Below are 13,772 nucleotides of genomic sequence, written 5' to 3' on the forward strand. Positions count from 1 at the left end.
TTCAACATCTTTGCTGAACTGATTTTTTTAACCTTGAAATAAATTTTAGTTAAGCCAGTAACTTTTAAGTCTCCCCATATGTTCACCTGTGGAAGTCAAACACCACCTATACTCAGTGCAGTGGAATGAGAATTCATAAACACCTAAAAGGCCCCTGTACAGTGCCCGGTAGGTAAGAGCACTGAAATACTGGGGTCCCCCTGCTGGGGCATGAAACTATGACACCTGCCTAAGGTGCTCACTGGGATACTTAAAATGTAGGTAACCACTGCTGGAAATGTGGCATTTTTATCTCAGCATTCTTTCAGAAATAAGAAATATAGATTGAGGCATGAGGCCAAACCCTTCCATTTTAAAATATGAGAACTAGGGATCACAGTGGAGAATGCATTCATGCATAACTAGTCAAGCCAGTGCTTGAACTCACATCTCCTCACTGCCAATTTAGCCTCTCTTTCATGCTGAATCCAGATTAAGTAACAGGGCTCTAACATATCACGTGTACTCACAGGAAGCAGGAGCCATGACCTTCCAATCCAACTGCCTCTCCTATTTGGCTGCTTCTCCAGAACACTCCCACGCACAAGCTCCTTTTGAGGCCACCCTTAAAGCCTCTACCCCCTCAGCCACCTTGAGGCCACCATGACCATACCTCTTATTTTTTCTGGACCCACCAAACCCAAAGCATTCAAATTCACAGTTTTGTATCTCCCAAGAATACTATTTGCCTAAAAGACGTGTGTCACGATACAATACATATCCTTACTTTCCAGATCCCTGACCTTATCTAAGAGGCAAATTGCCATTCAATTCTAGACTCTGTAAGAAAGAGAACCTATGCAGACCCTTCTGCCCTCAAAATAAAACAGACAGACATCACTCGAATTCTTTTGAGTTTATTTACTTTGAAGTAATCGGTTAAAAAGGGGGGGGGGGAAGCCTTAGTTTGGCATGAGTATTACAAAGCGGAAAATTGACAAAAGATGGCAGTATACATTCATCTCTACACTCACACGCTGAAAAAGAGTTCGTAACTTCACCAAGAGACACAGTTCAACTTTGCAAACAACTTGCATAGCTGATAGCTGATGAAAGGCAGATACATAAGGCAATGTAAAATCTTGGATCCCAACTGTCTCCATAAACATGAACGATCTGGGGAAAGATTCCTAATCCACCTCCTCAATGGTGGGGCCAGACCCAGAGCCCCCTTTAGGGGCCTGGGCCCCAAAGCCGCCAGACCCGGGGCCACCCGCCCCCTGGTACAGTCCGCTGATGATGGGGTTACACACCTGCTCCAGCTCCTTCCTCTTGTGCTCAAACTCGTCCTTCTCGGCCAAGGTGTTGGCGTCCAGCCAGGAAATCACCTCCTGGCACTTGTCCAGCACCTTCTTCTTGTCGGCCTCGCTGATCTTGCCCTTCAGCCCCTCATCCTCCACGGCGCTCTTCATGTTGAAGGCGTACGACTCCAGGGCGTTCTTGGCAGACACCCTCTCGCGCTGGACCTCGTCCTCGGCTTTGTACTTCTCCGCCTCCTGCACCATGCGCTCGATATCCTCCTTGCTCAGCCGGCCCTTGTCGTTGGTGATGGTGATCTTGTTGGCCTTGCCCGTGCTCTTGTCCATGGCCGTGACGTTCAGGATGCCATTGGCGTCGATGTCGAAGGTCACCTCGATCTGGGGCACTCCCCTGGGGGCCGGTGGGATGCCGCTCAGCTCGAAGCGCCCCAGCAGGTTGTTGTCCCGCGTCATGGCCCTCTCGCCCTCGTACACCTGGATCAGCACGCCGGGCTGGTTGTCCGAATAGGTGGTGAAGATCTGCGTCTGCTTGGTGGGGATGGTGGAGTTGCGCTTGATCAGGGCAGTCATCACGCCCCCAGCCGTCTCCAGCCCCAGCGACAGGGGAGCCACGTCCAGCAGCAGCAGGTCCTGCACGTTCTCAGACTTGTCTCCCATCAGGATGGCTGCCTGCACCGCCGCCCCATAGGCCACCGCCTCGTCGGGGTTGATGCTCTTGTTGAGGTCGCGCCCGTTGAAGAAGTCCTGCAGCAGCTTCTGCACCTTGGGGATGCGGGTGGAGCCCCCCACCAGGACCAGGTCTTGGATCTGAGCCTTGTCCAGCTTGGCGTCGCGCAGAGCCTTCTCCACGGGTTCCAGGGTGCTCCGGAACAGGTCCGAGCACAGCTCTTCGAACCGCGCCCTGGTGATGGACGTGTAGAAGTCGATGCCCTCGAACAGGGAATCGATCTCCAGGCTGGCCTGGGTGCTGGACGACAGGGTCCTCTTGGCCCTCTCGCAGGCGGTGCGCAGTCGCCTCACGGCCCGCTTGTTCTGGCTGATGTCCTTCTTGTGCTTCCTCTTGAACTCCTCCACGAAGTGGTTCACCAGCCTGTTGTCGAAGTCCTCCCCACCCAGGTGGGTGTCCCCGGCCGTGGCCTTCACCTCGAAGATGCCGTCGTCGATCGTCAGGATGGACACGTCGAACGTGCCCCCGCCCAGGTCAAAGATGAGCACGTTGCGCTCCCCCTTGCCCGTCCGGTCCAGGCCGTAGGCGATGGCGGCAGCCGTGGGCTCGTTGATGATCCTCAGCACGTTCAGCCCCGCGATCACCCCCGCATCCTTGGTGGCCTGGCGCTGCGAGTCGTTGAAGTAGGCCGGCACGGTGATCACCGCGTTGCTCACCGGGTGGCCCAGGTACGCCTCGGCGATCTCCTTCATCTTGGTCAGCACCATCGACGAGATCTCCTCGGGGTAGAACGCCTTGGTCTCCCCCTTGTAGCTCACCTGCACCTTGGGCTTGTCACCGTCGTTGATCACCCGGAAAGGCCAGTGCTTCATGTCCGACTGCACCACAGGGTCGCCGAACTTGCGGCCGATCAGCCGCTTCGCGTCAAACACGGTGTTCTGTGGGTTCAGCGCCACCTGGTTCTTGGCCGCGTCGCCGATGAGCCGCTCGGTGTCCGTGAAGGCCACGTAGCTGGGGGTGGTGCGGTTGCCCTGATCGTTGGCGATGATCTCTACTTTGCCGTGCTGGAACACCCCCACGCAGGAGTAGGTGGTGCCCAGATCGATGCCAATGGCCGTGCTTTTCGCCATGCCGGTGTCCTGCCCTCTCGGCTCCGCAACGAACTTCAGACCTGAAAACGGCCAACGAGTTCAGCGACGAGGAGCTCGGTCCTTTCGGAATCCGAAAACTGAACGCGCCGGTGCCGCTCGGGGTGGTCCTCGCAGATAGTGTGTCTGCGGAAGCTGCGCTCACCAACCACTCCAATCCTAGCAGCTCTCTCCAGGCTTGCCGTTTCTCTGAGGGCGGCTCTGTGTTTATGGTTTTTCATCAAGCTCCGCCTTTTCCCTCCTCAGCCAATCACAGAGCTCAGTGCGGCTGCCAGGTCGGGAATATTCCAGGGGTTTCTCCTCAGGTCCTGCCCACTGGTTTTCTGGGACCAATCAGCGCCCTGAGCGTTGCTGCTCCCAGAACTCTCCAGACTCTTCTGTGGCTTTCTGGCTGGCACTGACTCGGGGAGTGGGCAGTGGGTGGGGAAGGAGTGGGAGGAGCTGGCGGGTCCGGTGGGGGGGGGCGGGGGCGTTGACGTCGTCCACGCAGTTGCGTTACAATGGAGATTGTGCCTCTGACCTCATGGGCTAGTTGGGAGTCTGGATGACAGGTCTGGGCCCGGCTCAAAGTTGTAGGGCAGGGCGGGTGGGGTGGGGGGACACCGGCTGCGCAGTTTGGATATTGAGGGAGCCCCAAGTTATAGACGCTCTGCAAAACGAAACGTATCAAACTGCATCGAAGGCGGCGAGACACTAAGTGATCCACGAGTACTCTGATCGGAATGGGCTTGGAATAGGCAAGACGAATAAGTCCTTGTTTGAGGAAGCGCTGGAAAGTTCTCTAGTTTGTTTAAATCTAAGGTATGGGGATGTGGGCCAGCCAGGGAAGGAGGATCGTTTAAGGACCACAAAGGTGGCTGGGATTGGTCAGAGCTGCCAGAAAAAAAGTGAAGGAGCTGGTCTGTTATTGTCTCCAGATAACAGGTGTTTTATTTGGGAGACGATTAGAGAAAGAGACAGCCTTAGAGAGCACCACCTCACCTGAGAAAACTCATGGGGGCTTGATGGGGTTCCTAGCAGCCGTCTTCAGACTGGCCCAAATGTACTCCCACCAATCCCTAATAGAGGGTAAAAGGCGATCAGCAGGGTTGCTAAACCCACGTGACTGATGTCTCCTATGGAGACCAGAACTTCAAATAATCAGAGTTCAGCAGGAGACAGGTACAATACCAGAATAAAAAAAGTCACAGACACAGGAACAGGACAGTTGAGTCTGGCCCAGTGAGGAATTGAAAACAGCATTATGACGCTGTCCTCCCACTTCCGGTTGGCTAGGAGTTCTTCTACCTTGTACATAACCTTGTCTGGAAGAGATGTTTGCACACACAGTATGTGGCAGGATTATTCACAATAGCCATAAGGTGGAAGCAGCCCAAGTGCCACAGAAGGAATGAATAAAGAAATGTGGTATATACATACAATGAAAATTATTCAGCCGTAAAAAGGAAATTCTGACACATGCTGTAAAATAGATGAACTTTTAGGATATTATGCTAAGTTAAATAAGCCAGTTACAAAAAGAAAAATAGTGTGTAATTCCGCTAATGTGAGGTACCTAGAGTAGTTAAATTCTGAGAGACAAAAAGTAGGCCAAAAGGAAAACCACTAGTAGGCTAATGGTTTCCAAGGGCTTGGAGGAGGGGGGAAATGAGTTGTTTAATGGGTATAGAATTTGTTTTGAGAGATAAAAAATTCTGTAGATCGGTTGGGCAACAATGTGAATGGACTTACTACTGAACTGTATGCTGAAAAATGGTTCAGATGGTAAATTTCATGTTGTGTGTATTTTACCACAATTAAAAATAAAAATAAATAAATAAATAAATAAATAATAAATAAATAAATAAAAATTAAAAGTTTTCTCTGAAATTTTATCTCATTCTTTTCCCACAGGCCTAGGAAAACCATGGCTGCTGCTAAGGGAACGGCCATTGGCATCGACCTGGGCACCACCTACTCCTGCGTGGGGGTGTTCCAGCACGGCAAAGTAGAGATCATTGCCAACGACCAGGGCAACCGCACCACCCCCAGCTACGTGGCCTTCACGGACACCGAGCGGCTCATCGGCGACGCGGCCAAGAACCAGGTAGCCATGAATCCCCAGAACACTGTCTTTGATGCCAAACGGCTGATCGGCAGGAAATTTAACGATCCTGTAGTGCAATCAGATATGAAACTTTGGCCTTTCCAAGTAATCAATGAAGCAGGCAAGCCCAAGGTAACGGTGTCCTACAAAGGGGAGATAAAAGCTTTCTACCCTGAGGAAATCTCTTCTATGGTACTGACTAAGATGAAGGAGACTGCTGAGGCTTTTTTGGGCCACAGTGTCACCAGTGCTGTGATCACCGTGCCAGCGTACTTCAATGACTCTCAACGCCAGGCCACCAAGGATGCAGGCGTGATTGCAGGTCTCAATGTGCTAAGAATTATCAATGAACCCACAGCTGCTGCCATTGCCTATGGCTTAGATAAAGCAGGGCAGGGAGAGCGACATGTCCTGATCTTTGATCTGGGTGGAGGCACATTTGATGTGTCCATCCTGACCATAGATGATGGGATTTTTGAGGTAAAGGCCACAGCTGGGGACACCCACCTGGGTGGAGAGGATTTTGACAACAGGCTTGTGAGCCACTTTGTGGAAGAGTTCAAGAGGAAACATAAGAAGGACATCAGCCAGAACAAGCGGGCCCTGAGGCGGCTGCGCACCGCCTGTGAGAGGGCCAAGAGGACCCTGTCGTCCAGCACCCAGGCCAACTTGGAAATTGATTCACTTTATGAAGGCTTTGACTTCTACACATCCATCACCAGAGCCCGGTTTGAAGAGTTGTGTGCAGACCTGTTTAGGGGCACACTGGAGCCTGTGGAGAAGGCTCTTCGGGATGCCAAGATGGATAAGGCTAAAATCCATGACATTGTTTTAGTAGGGGGCTCCACCCGCATCCCTAAGGTTCAGAGGCTATTGCAGGACTACTTTAATGGTCGTGATCTCAACAAGAGCATCAACCCCGATGAGGCAGTTGCCTATGGGGCTGCAGTACAGGCAGCCATTTTGATGGGGGATAAGTCTGAAAAGATACAGGACCTGCTTTTGTTGGACGTGGCTCCCCTGTCCTTAGGGTTGGAGACAGCTGGGGGTGTCATGACTGTCCTGATCAAGCGCAACTCCACCATCCCCACCAAGCAGATGCAGATCTTCACCACCTACTCAGATAACCAGCCTGGGGTATTGATCCAGGTGTACGAGGGCGAGAGGGCCATGACGCGGGACAACAACCTGCTGGGGCGCTTTGATCTGAGTGGAATCCCTCCTGCACCCAGGGGAGCGCCCCAGATCGAGGTAACCTTTGACATCGATGCTAACGGTATTCTCAATGTAACAGCCATGGACAAGAGCACAGGCAAGGCTAACAAGATCACCATCACCAATGACAAGGGCCGGCTGAGCAAGGAGGAGATCGAGCGCATGGTTCTGGATGCTGAGAAATATAAAGCTGAGGACGAGGTCCAGAGAGAGAAAATTGCTGCAAAAAATGCCTTAGAATCCTATGCTTTTAACATGAAGAGTGCTGTGAGTGATGAAGATCTACAGAGCAAGATTAATGAGTCTGATAAGAAGAAAATACTGAGTAAATGCAGTGAGGTCCTTTCATGGCTGGAGGCCAATCAACTGGCTGAGAAAGATGAGTTTGATCATAAGAGAAAGGAATTGGAGCAGGTGTGTAACCCAATCATCACAAAGCTCTACCAGGGAGGATGCACTGGGCCTTCCTGTGCAACAGGGTATACACCTGGAAGGGCTGCCACAGGCCCCACCATTGAAGAAGTAGATTAATCTTATCTGGAGCTGGAGGGTTCTAGGGTGCCTCTATGATGAATTTTGTTCCCCTCATCTTTAAACATGGTTATGATTCCTGAATTGACTGGACCTGAAGCTAAGTTACCATCCCTTTTGGATTCTGATAGAGGAGTCTCATATACCATCTTTTCACACTCCAACATTCTCTTTCTGACTCTGGATTGAGACTCTTAGGAAAACTAGGCCTCTCTCTGAACCATTTGAAGAATTTGAATGTCTGTTATTTATTTCCAGCCTCCCCAACTTTCTTCTTCCTGTGTGGATGGTTATCTGTCCCTCAGTAAATTTGTTCCTAAAGCAAATTACTTCTGGTATTTTTAGACTGTGAGTGTATCTTGTAAAGTAGGGAAAAGGAGAGCTCCTGGAGAGACCATCTGTGGTCTGTTTGTGAGCTAATTGTGAATGATTAAGCTGGTAAGGCCAAAGTATTTGAATTTTCATGAGCTAATTGTTTCAAGAAGGAAAACAACTTTTGATCATCAGGCACCTTTAGCCCCAGTTAGAGTAGTTGCTAATTAGTTACTGCTTATATTCAGTTATAGACTGATTTCTGTGCTTAGGGTTCAGCTGGGGTGAGAGGGGCGGTGGTGAGGGCCCAAACTTCTGCTTGATGTCCTGATGTCAACTTAGAGGTGGGGCCTAGGAAATCCAGCGTCTGTGCACTCACAGAGTTCATTATTACAATCCTTTACATGCTGAAAATATTTCTACAACAAACTCCCAACAAAAGTGTACTTTTATGCAAGATGAGAAATGGAAGATTTATTACAATCTTATTCCTTTAAAAAATATTTTCACCTATTGTGTCATAATATCGCATACTTATAAAGCCTTGGGGGCTTGAGTATAGAAGTACGTGTAATTGTGTAACTGCATTTGTGTCCCTTTCTGTTTGAAGGAAATATTTTTTAAGTGAAAATATTAGAATGGGTATTTCTAGCCCCGAGCCAGACTGTTTGGTTTTACTCAGTCCTTTACAGGACAGTCCTAGGCAAAACCGTAAAAGAAATGTGGACCGAGAGAGTAATATCTTTATTGGGAACCTTTGATAAAATCGAGATTTGTGCGCAGGCTCCTCATCTCCGGGACTTCTCAACATTTTTTTTTTTCTTTACTTTTATCAAAGTGTAACATACATAGAAAAGTGTACAAATCATCACGGGTTTTCACAAGCTCCCCAGCAGTTTGCAATAGGAAGTGTCTTTAGAGTATGAGCAAATCATGTTGGAACTGTACTTATTGTCATAGAAAGGAACAAACACCTCTGAGGGGCGGTGAGCCACCCTCCCCGACGCTCGTGCAGCAGCTGGGGCCCGCGCCTGCGCGGTGGGAGCCTGCCACTCCGGGAGGAAGTCGGAAGGCGGGAAGCTCCGCCCCTTTCCCGGCTTAGGCGTTCCCCTCGGCTCTATTCCCCCCCCCGCCCTCCCCGAGCCGCGATCCTGCGGGGCGCTGTCCTCCACCCCTCGGAGCAATCCGCGGCGCTTCCCGCTGCGCCTGCGCGACCCCGTCCCGCCCCACGTGCGGGTTGGCGTTCCAGTTGCCGCCAGGCCCTCGGTCTACTGCCCCCGGCCCTCGCCCTCTCGGTCCGGCGGGCGCCCGGCGGCGCAAGCACCATGGTAGGTACCGTGACGTCACAAGGGGGCGCCCTCGGGGAGCGCGGGCGGTTGGGACGGTTGGGGGCGGGGCGGGGCGGGGGTCCCTCTGGGGGCTTTGTTCTTCTGGGCTGGGGTTGGGCCCTAGGACTTTTCCCTCCATCCTTAGTTCGTGCGCCTCAAGTTCTTTGAGGAGAGACCTGGAAGCAAATAGGATTTTTATTTCCCCCCATGAGAAAAAAAGAATAAAAAGACAGAGAGAGTCGGCGGGGACAGCAGAAGGAACAGCTAGACCTCAAGGACCATTTCCCTGACGGAGAACAGGCTCCGGGAGGGTGCGGGTGGAATACTTTCTACAGTTCTCTGGGAGGCGTGGACAGGACCCTAGGAGAGGTCGTCCGTTGAGAGACGAGCCCGAAGTGCGTAGCGCAGAGCCTCTCTCTGGGGCTTTATGTCAGGGGCTCGAGGTAGTGTGCATAATCATCTGGGCTCCTGCTGTTCATCCGAGTGTTCCTTCCTGTGAAGTTTTGAGAACTGCCAGAAATGGGGCGGGGATCCCAATACCAGTATTTGGTAATACTGGCAGGGGGACACGCCTCTTACCATGTCCTTTCCCATATGATGGTTTTCCCCCTCTCGCCCAATAGCTCTTCTATTCCTTTTTCAAGTCCCTTGTGGGCAAGGATGTGGTCGTGGAACTCAAGAATGACTTGAGGTAGGTACCTGCTCTGCCAAGTCTGTAGGGGGTGGATGTGCCCAGCGCCCTGGAACCTCTTTAATTTAACAAGTATTTGAGGGCTAGGCAAGGTGGGAGGGATACAAAAGAAATAAATGACTTGTGCCTCAAGCTTACAGATTAGCTGAGGAGTTGTATCTTGTATTGGAAAAAAAATACAAAGAAATATGTAAGTAGTAACTACTAGAGAGAAGACAGGGCAGACGCATCAATAACATTTTTTACAAAACGTAGTTTTGTTTTTCTGATTATATACTCCTTTGACCCAACTTCTAGAAATGTAAGTATTGGTTCCTCAAGTAAAGATGTATGTACAAAGATGTTGGTAGATTTTTTTCTTTTTTGTAATAGCCAAAAGTTGGGGGAAAAAATAGCCATAAATAGGGAATGGGTTAGATTGTGGTATTTCCATATAATATAGCTGTCACATAGAAATGAGATGTATTACTATGGAAAGCTGTTGCAGAATAGTATATGTGGCATAATCTCCCTTTTGTTGAAGAAAATATAAAAGGTAAACAGAAGACCAATGCAGCCCCTTCTGTTTGTACTGCTGTTACATCCCCTGTACCCTTGTATCATTAGCTTCTAGTCATTTTTCAGGAGTTGGATTAAATGCTGTATCCTTGGACTTTCCTGATTCTTCTTCTTCTAGCCAAGTAGACGCTTCCTTTTGTTTTTTTTTTTTTCCTGGGCCGCGCCACGCAGCATGTGGTATCTTAGTTCCCCCACCAGGGATTGATCCTGTGCCCCCTGCATTGGAAGCACAGAGTCTTAAACCACTGGACCTCCAGGGAAGTCCCTAGCCAAATAGACTCTTCTGTCAAAGAGTCTTTTTTTTCTTCTTAGTGGGTGCTTCTCAAATTGTGATTTCATAGAAATGTATTTACTGTTTAGGATCTATCTTTCCTACAGGGCCAAGACCATGTTTAAGCTCACCACTGTGTAACTAATGTCTAGCACAGGCCTGGTATCAATATATAGTAGGTGCTTAATAAATGTGTGCTGAAGGAAAATAAATAGCCAACTTTTGAGAACCTCCTATAGACTAAGAACTACTCTGAATACTTTACATTTGTTAACTCATTTAATTCTCAGAACACCTCTACATGACATATATTATTGTTCCTGTTTTACACATGAGGAAACTGAAGCTTGGATAGGTTAAGAAACTTGGTTAAGTCTACACAACTACTAAAAGACAAAGCCAGAACTTAAATCCCATTCTGTCTGCCCCCCGACCCCTTTTTAAAAATTAAAAACAGGGTCATAGTTTCTATGCAATTGTGAAACTTGCTTTCACCTAATGGTATGTTGCGGATATTTTCCATGTCAATAAAGTTGATGTTTAACGTTTTAACGTTCTTAATGTCTGAATGGCATTTTTCTTAGCTGGCTAGAACTAATTTAACCAAGACCTTGCTGTTGGACACTTAGGCTGTTTCCAATTATTTGCTTTTATAAATGATGCTGCCCTGAACATCCTCATGCATACATCTTTGTATACATCTCATTTCATTAGAAAAAAATCCTTTAAATGAAACGTACATTTAAAATATTGATACATGTTACCTGATTGTCCTTTAGAAAGTTTGAATGAATGTATTCTCTCCCCAACGGTTTCTTCTTCATTTCTATGTGAGATAATTTCTTAGTGGGGGAGGCACTGACATGGCAGGGAACGGTGAGGCAAGGGATTTGCCTTTTAGATCAGAGATTTCGGTTTATGGCACTGACAATGCATGTGGTATTGATGGCATATATTGATAGTTTGGGTCCATATAGAGACAAGTGTGGAAAGCACAACTACCCTCAGCAATTCTGTGAGATGACTTGTTTTTTGATTTTCCTCTTCTTCCTGGGTCTTCCACATGGCAAGAATAACTGTTACGTTATAGCCCCAGATCCTAAAGCAAGGACTTAAAAGATTCGAAGGTAATCCATTGGGTTGGGAGAAGAGCTCTTTCTCTTGTGCTGGTTGTCAGACCACTTTTGTCCTAAATATCTCATTCTAAAGGGACTGAATGAAATGTTACCACCTTATGCAATTCCTGAAAGTTATTGCATTGCTGCAGTTGGTGATAGGGTGCTGTCAAAAGTTTTTTAGCAGCCAGGGATGTGGTAAAACCACCACTGAGGCAGTTGGTCTCAGACACTGGATTTCAGACACTTAGAATTTTACAAAAATTAAGGCCAACAGAGAACTGACAACTTGAATTTTGGCAAGGTAAGGATATTTTTAAAACTGCCATTTATTAACAATCATTTTTTTTAATACAAAAAAAAAGGAAGGGCAATTAAAGAGCAGTTATTCTTAGGAGGAAACCAATGACAACCCTCAGCACACCATATACATACTACACTAGCCTGCGTTTCCTCTTTTGTCATGGACTCATGAAATCTTTGAGCTCACATCAGTATTTGAGAACCAGTTCTAAGGAACTTAGAATCTGGTGATGACATGCAGAATGGTTAGGATGAAGGCAGCCAGGTTGGAGGCTGGCCTGGATTGATCTGTAAAGTCATTAGACCTTGGTTTGTAGAAATTATACTACAAAGAGAATTACAGAAATGTTAGACATCAGCAAACCATAGGGATTCATGGGACATGGAGGGTGGAGAAGTACAACTTACAGGATTTGAGGTTGTGAGACTTCATGTTGAAACTATTGGCAGAAATTAAAGGATTGGGAGAGGTAGCATGGCTTGGAGCACTGGTGTTTAGATAGCATTCCTCTTTAACATTGCAGGGGATTGAGGAAGGGAGAGGACATCCCTGTGCCTGCATCATCAAGAACACTGCTAGCTACCTACTTTACCTACTTTACATATGAGGCTCTGGTTCCAAAGCAATAGTATTTGAAAATAGCTGGTGGTTCTGGGGGTTGGACAGGACTGAGCCAAAGTCTCTGTTTGTTCTAAACTTGGGCAAGTTATAAACCGTTTCTGAGCCCCTGGATGGTTAATAGCTACCTTATGAAGTGGCTGTAAAGATTACAAATATGCGGAATACAGGTCTAGCACATACCAGTTGTTTAATGGTAGCTACTAAGAGTGAGTTGGTTTAGGGAGAGGAGAGGTTATTTCAGAGGTCTAAAATAACACACTGCTCTGGAAGCACCTTCTTTCCTAGTCCAGAGCTTAGACATATCCCTTTTTGGTTCTGCCTTTTCTGGTTTCCTCAAGTCCTTTATTTCCCCCAACCATGCTCTTATCCCTGCTCTGCAGTCACCTCTATGTTGACTTTGGTATAAACTAATTGGGTTTTACCCTCTCTCTGCCCCTGACAGCATCTGTGGAACCCTCCATTCTGTGGATCAGGTGAGAATATAATAAGGGCCCTGAATGGGGTCTTGGGGAAGGAGATGGGAGAGGTTAAGGGCTGCATACATTCATATTGTCTCTAGTTCTAATGATGGTGTTCATCTTCTTTTCTTAGTATCTCAACATCAAACTAACTGACATCAGTGTCACAGACCCTGAGAAATACCCTCACATGGTGAGTTGTGGATGGTAGAGAAGAGGAAACACCTCTCAAAGCAGGAGGTCCCTGGGTGGATAGAGGACATTTTTTAAGGGTGTTTTCACATTTGTCTATCTTTGTCTAGTTATCAGTGAAGAACTGCTTCATCCGGGGCTCAGTAGTTCGCTATGTGCAGTTGCCAGCAGATGAGGTCGACACACAGTTGCTACAGGATGCAGCAAGGAAGGAGGCCCTGCAGCAGAAGCAGTGATGGTTCCTCCTCCCTTCCCCTCCTTCCATTGGTGACCCTTAACCTCACGTCCCAGCCCGGGAGGCCTCCCTCCCATACTTGAGGTGGTGTTTGTTTCTACATAGCAAAGGCTTTTTTTTTTTTTTTTTTTTAAGGGATGTGGATGAGAGGAATAATAGTAGGGAGCAGCTATCCTCTGTTGAGAAGGGGAGGAAAAGTAGGCTGGGGAACTGCGAAGCCTTCCCTGTCCCCAGCACCTGCCTTTCTCACTTCTTCCCTGGAGATGGTGGGAAAATCTCCCAGATCTCTCCAGGGTAGCACGTGATTCATTTTGGGGATGGAAGGAATCTGTCCCGCATCGGGAATAAAATTTATGACGCAAATTCTGGTTCTGTGTGTGTTTTGGGAAGGGGGCTGGAGAATGGGAAAGGGGTGCTAAATTCATCCAAGCCCTGTTACTCTCATTACCCCAGCCAAGAATCCAACCCATCCCGGCATTATCTGCTGCTACTCTCCTTGGTATAAACCATATCATTACCTCAATTAGACAACACGTGTTTCCTGAACATTCCCCTACCTAAATGGCCTACCTATCGCAGCCTTTTGCTTATACTGTACCTATGAGTGCTTGCTGTCCTATTACCATGAAAGCTAATGAGACACCAAAGTGCGTTTAATGCTGCTGGATTTCTTCCTCAGCCCAGCCAAACCAGTACACTCTTTCCCAATATCTACTGCAGATAAATACAAGTGACAAAATAC

The 13,772-nt window shown here is 48.1% G+C and overlaps 2 protein-coding genes and 1 pseudogene across 5 annotated transcripts; 2 read left to right on the forward strand and 1 right to left on the reverse strand.

The window, feature by feature from the left end:
• Positions 1 to 880: 880 nt before the first annotated feature.
• On the reverse strand, positions 881 to 3,316 carry LOC309607701 (heat shock 70 kDa protein 1B pseudogene; annotated as a pseudogene). Its single transcript has one exon. The product of its transcript is annotated as a heat shock 70 kDa protein 1B pseudogene (transcript).
• A 287-nt stretch (positions 3,317 to 3,603) lies between these two features.
• LOC309607700 (heat shock 70 kDa protein 1-like) lies at positions 3,604 to 7,274 on the forward strand. 3 transcript variants are annotated; one of them, XM_082346552.1, is made up of 2 exons: positions 3,604 to 3,664; positions 5,007 to 7,274. In XM_082346552.1, the coding sequence occupies exon 2, from the start codon at positions 5,020 to 5,022 to the stop codon at positions 6,943 to 6,945; it is 1,926 nt and encodes a 641-aa protein (XP_082202678.1). In that variant the 5' UTR covers positions 3,604 to 3,664; positions 5,007 to 5,019; the 3' UTR covers positions 6,946 to 7,274. The 3 variants fall into 3 exon arrangements, with proteins under 3 accessions (XP_082202678.1, XP_082202677.1, XP_082202676.1); XM_082346551.1 differs by lacking the exon at positions 3,604 to 3,664 and adding an exon at positions 3,719 to 4,877; XM_082346550.1 differs by lacking the exon at positions 3,604 to 3,664 and adding an exon at positions 3,719 to 3,914.
• A 1,177-nt stretch (positions 7,275 to 8,451) lies between these two features.
• Positions 8,452 to 13,393, forward strand: LSM2 (LSM2 homolog, U6 small nuclear RNA and mRNA degradation associated). The gene is made up of 5 exons (XM_082346598.1): positions 8,452 to 8,585; positions 9,209 to 9,276; positions 12,588 to 12,618; positions 12,737 to 12,796; positions 12,906 to 13,393. The coding sequence occupies exons 1-5, from the start codon at positions 8,583 to 8,585 to the stop codon at positions 13,029 to 13,031; spliced, it is 288 nt and encodes a 95-aa protein (XP_082202724.1). The 5' UTR covers positions 8,452 to 8,582; the 3' UTR covers positions 13,032 to 13,393.
• Positions 13,394 to 13,772: the final 379 nt, after the last annotated feature.

Source organism: Balaenoptera borealis (assembly GCF_965194805.1).
Source record: "Balaenoptera borealis genome assembly, chromosome: 12".
NCBI classification, from domain to species: domain Eukaryota; kingdom Metazoa; phylum Chordata; class Mammalia; order Artiodactyla; family Balaenopteridae; genus Balaenoptera; species Balaenoptera borealis.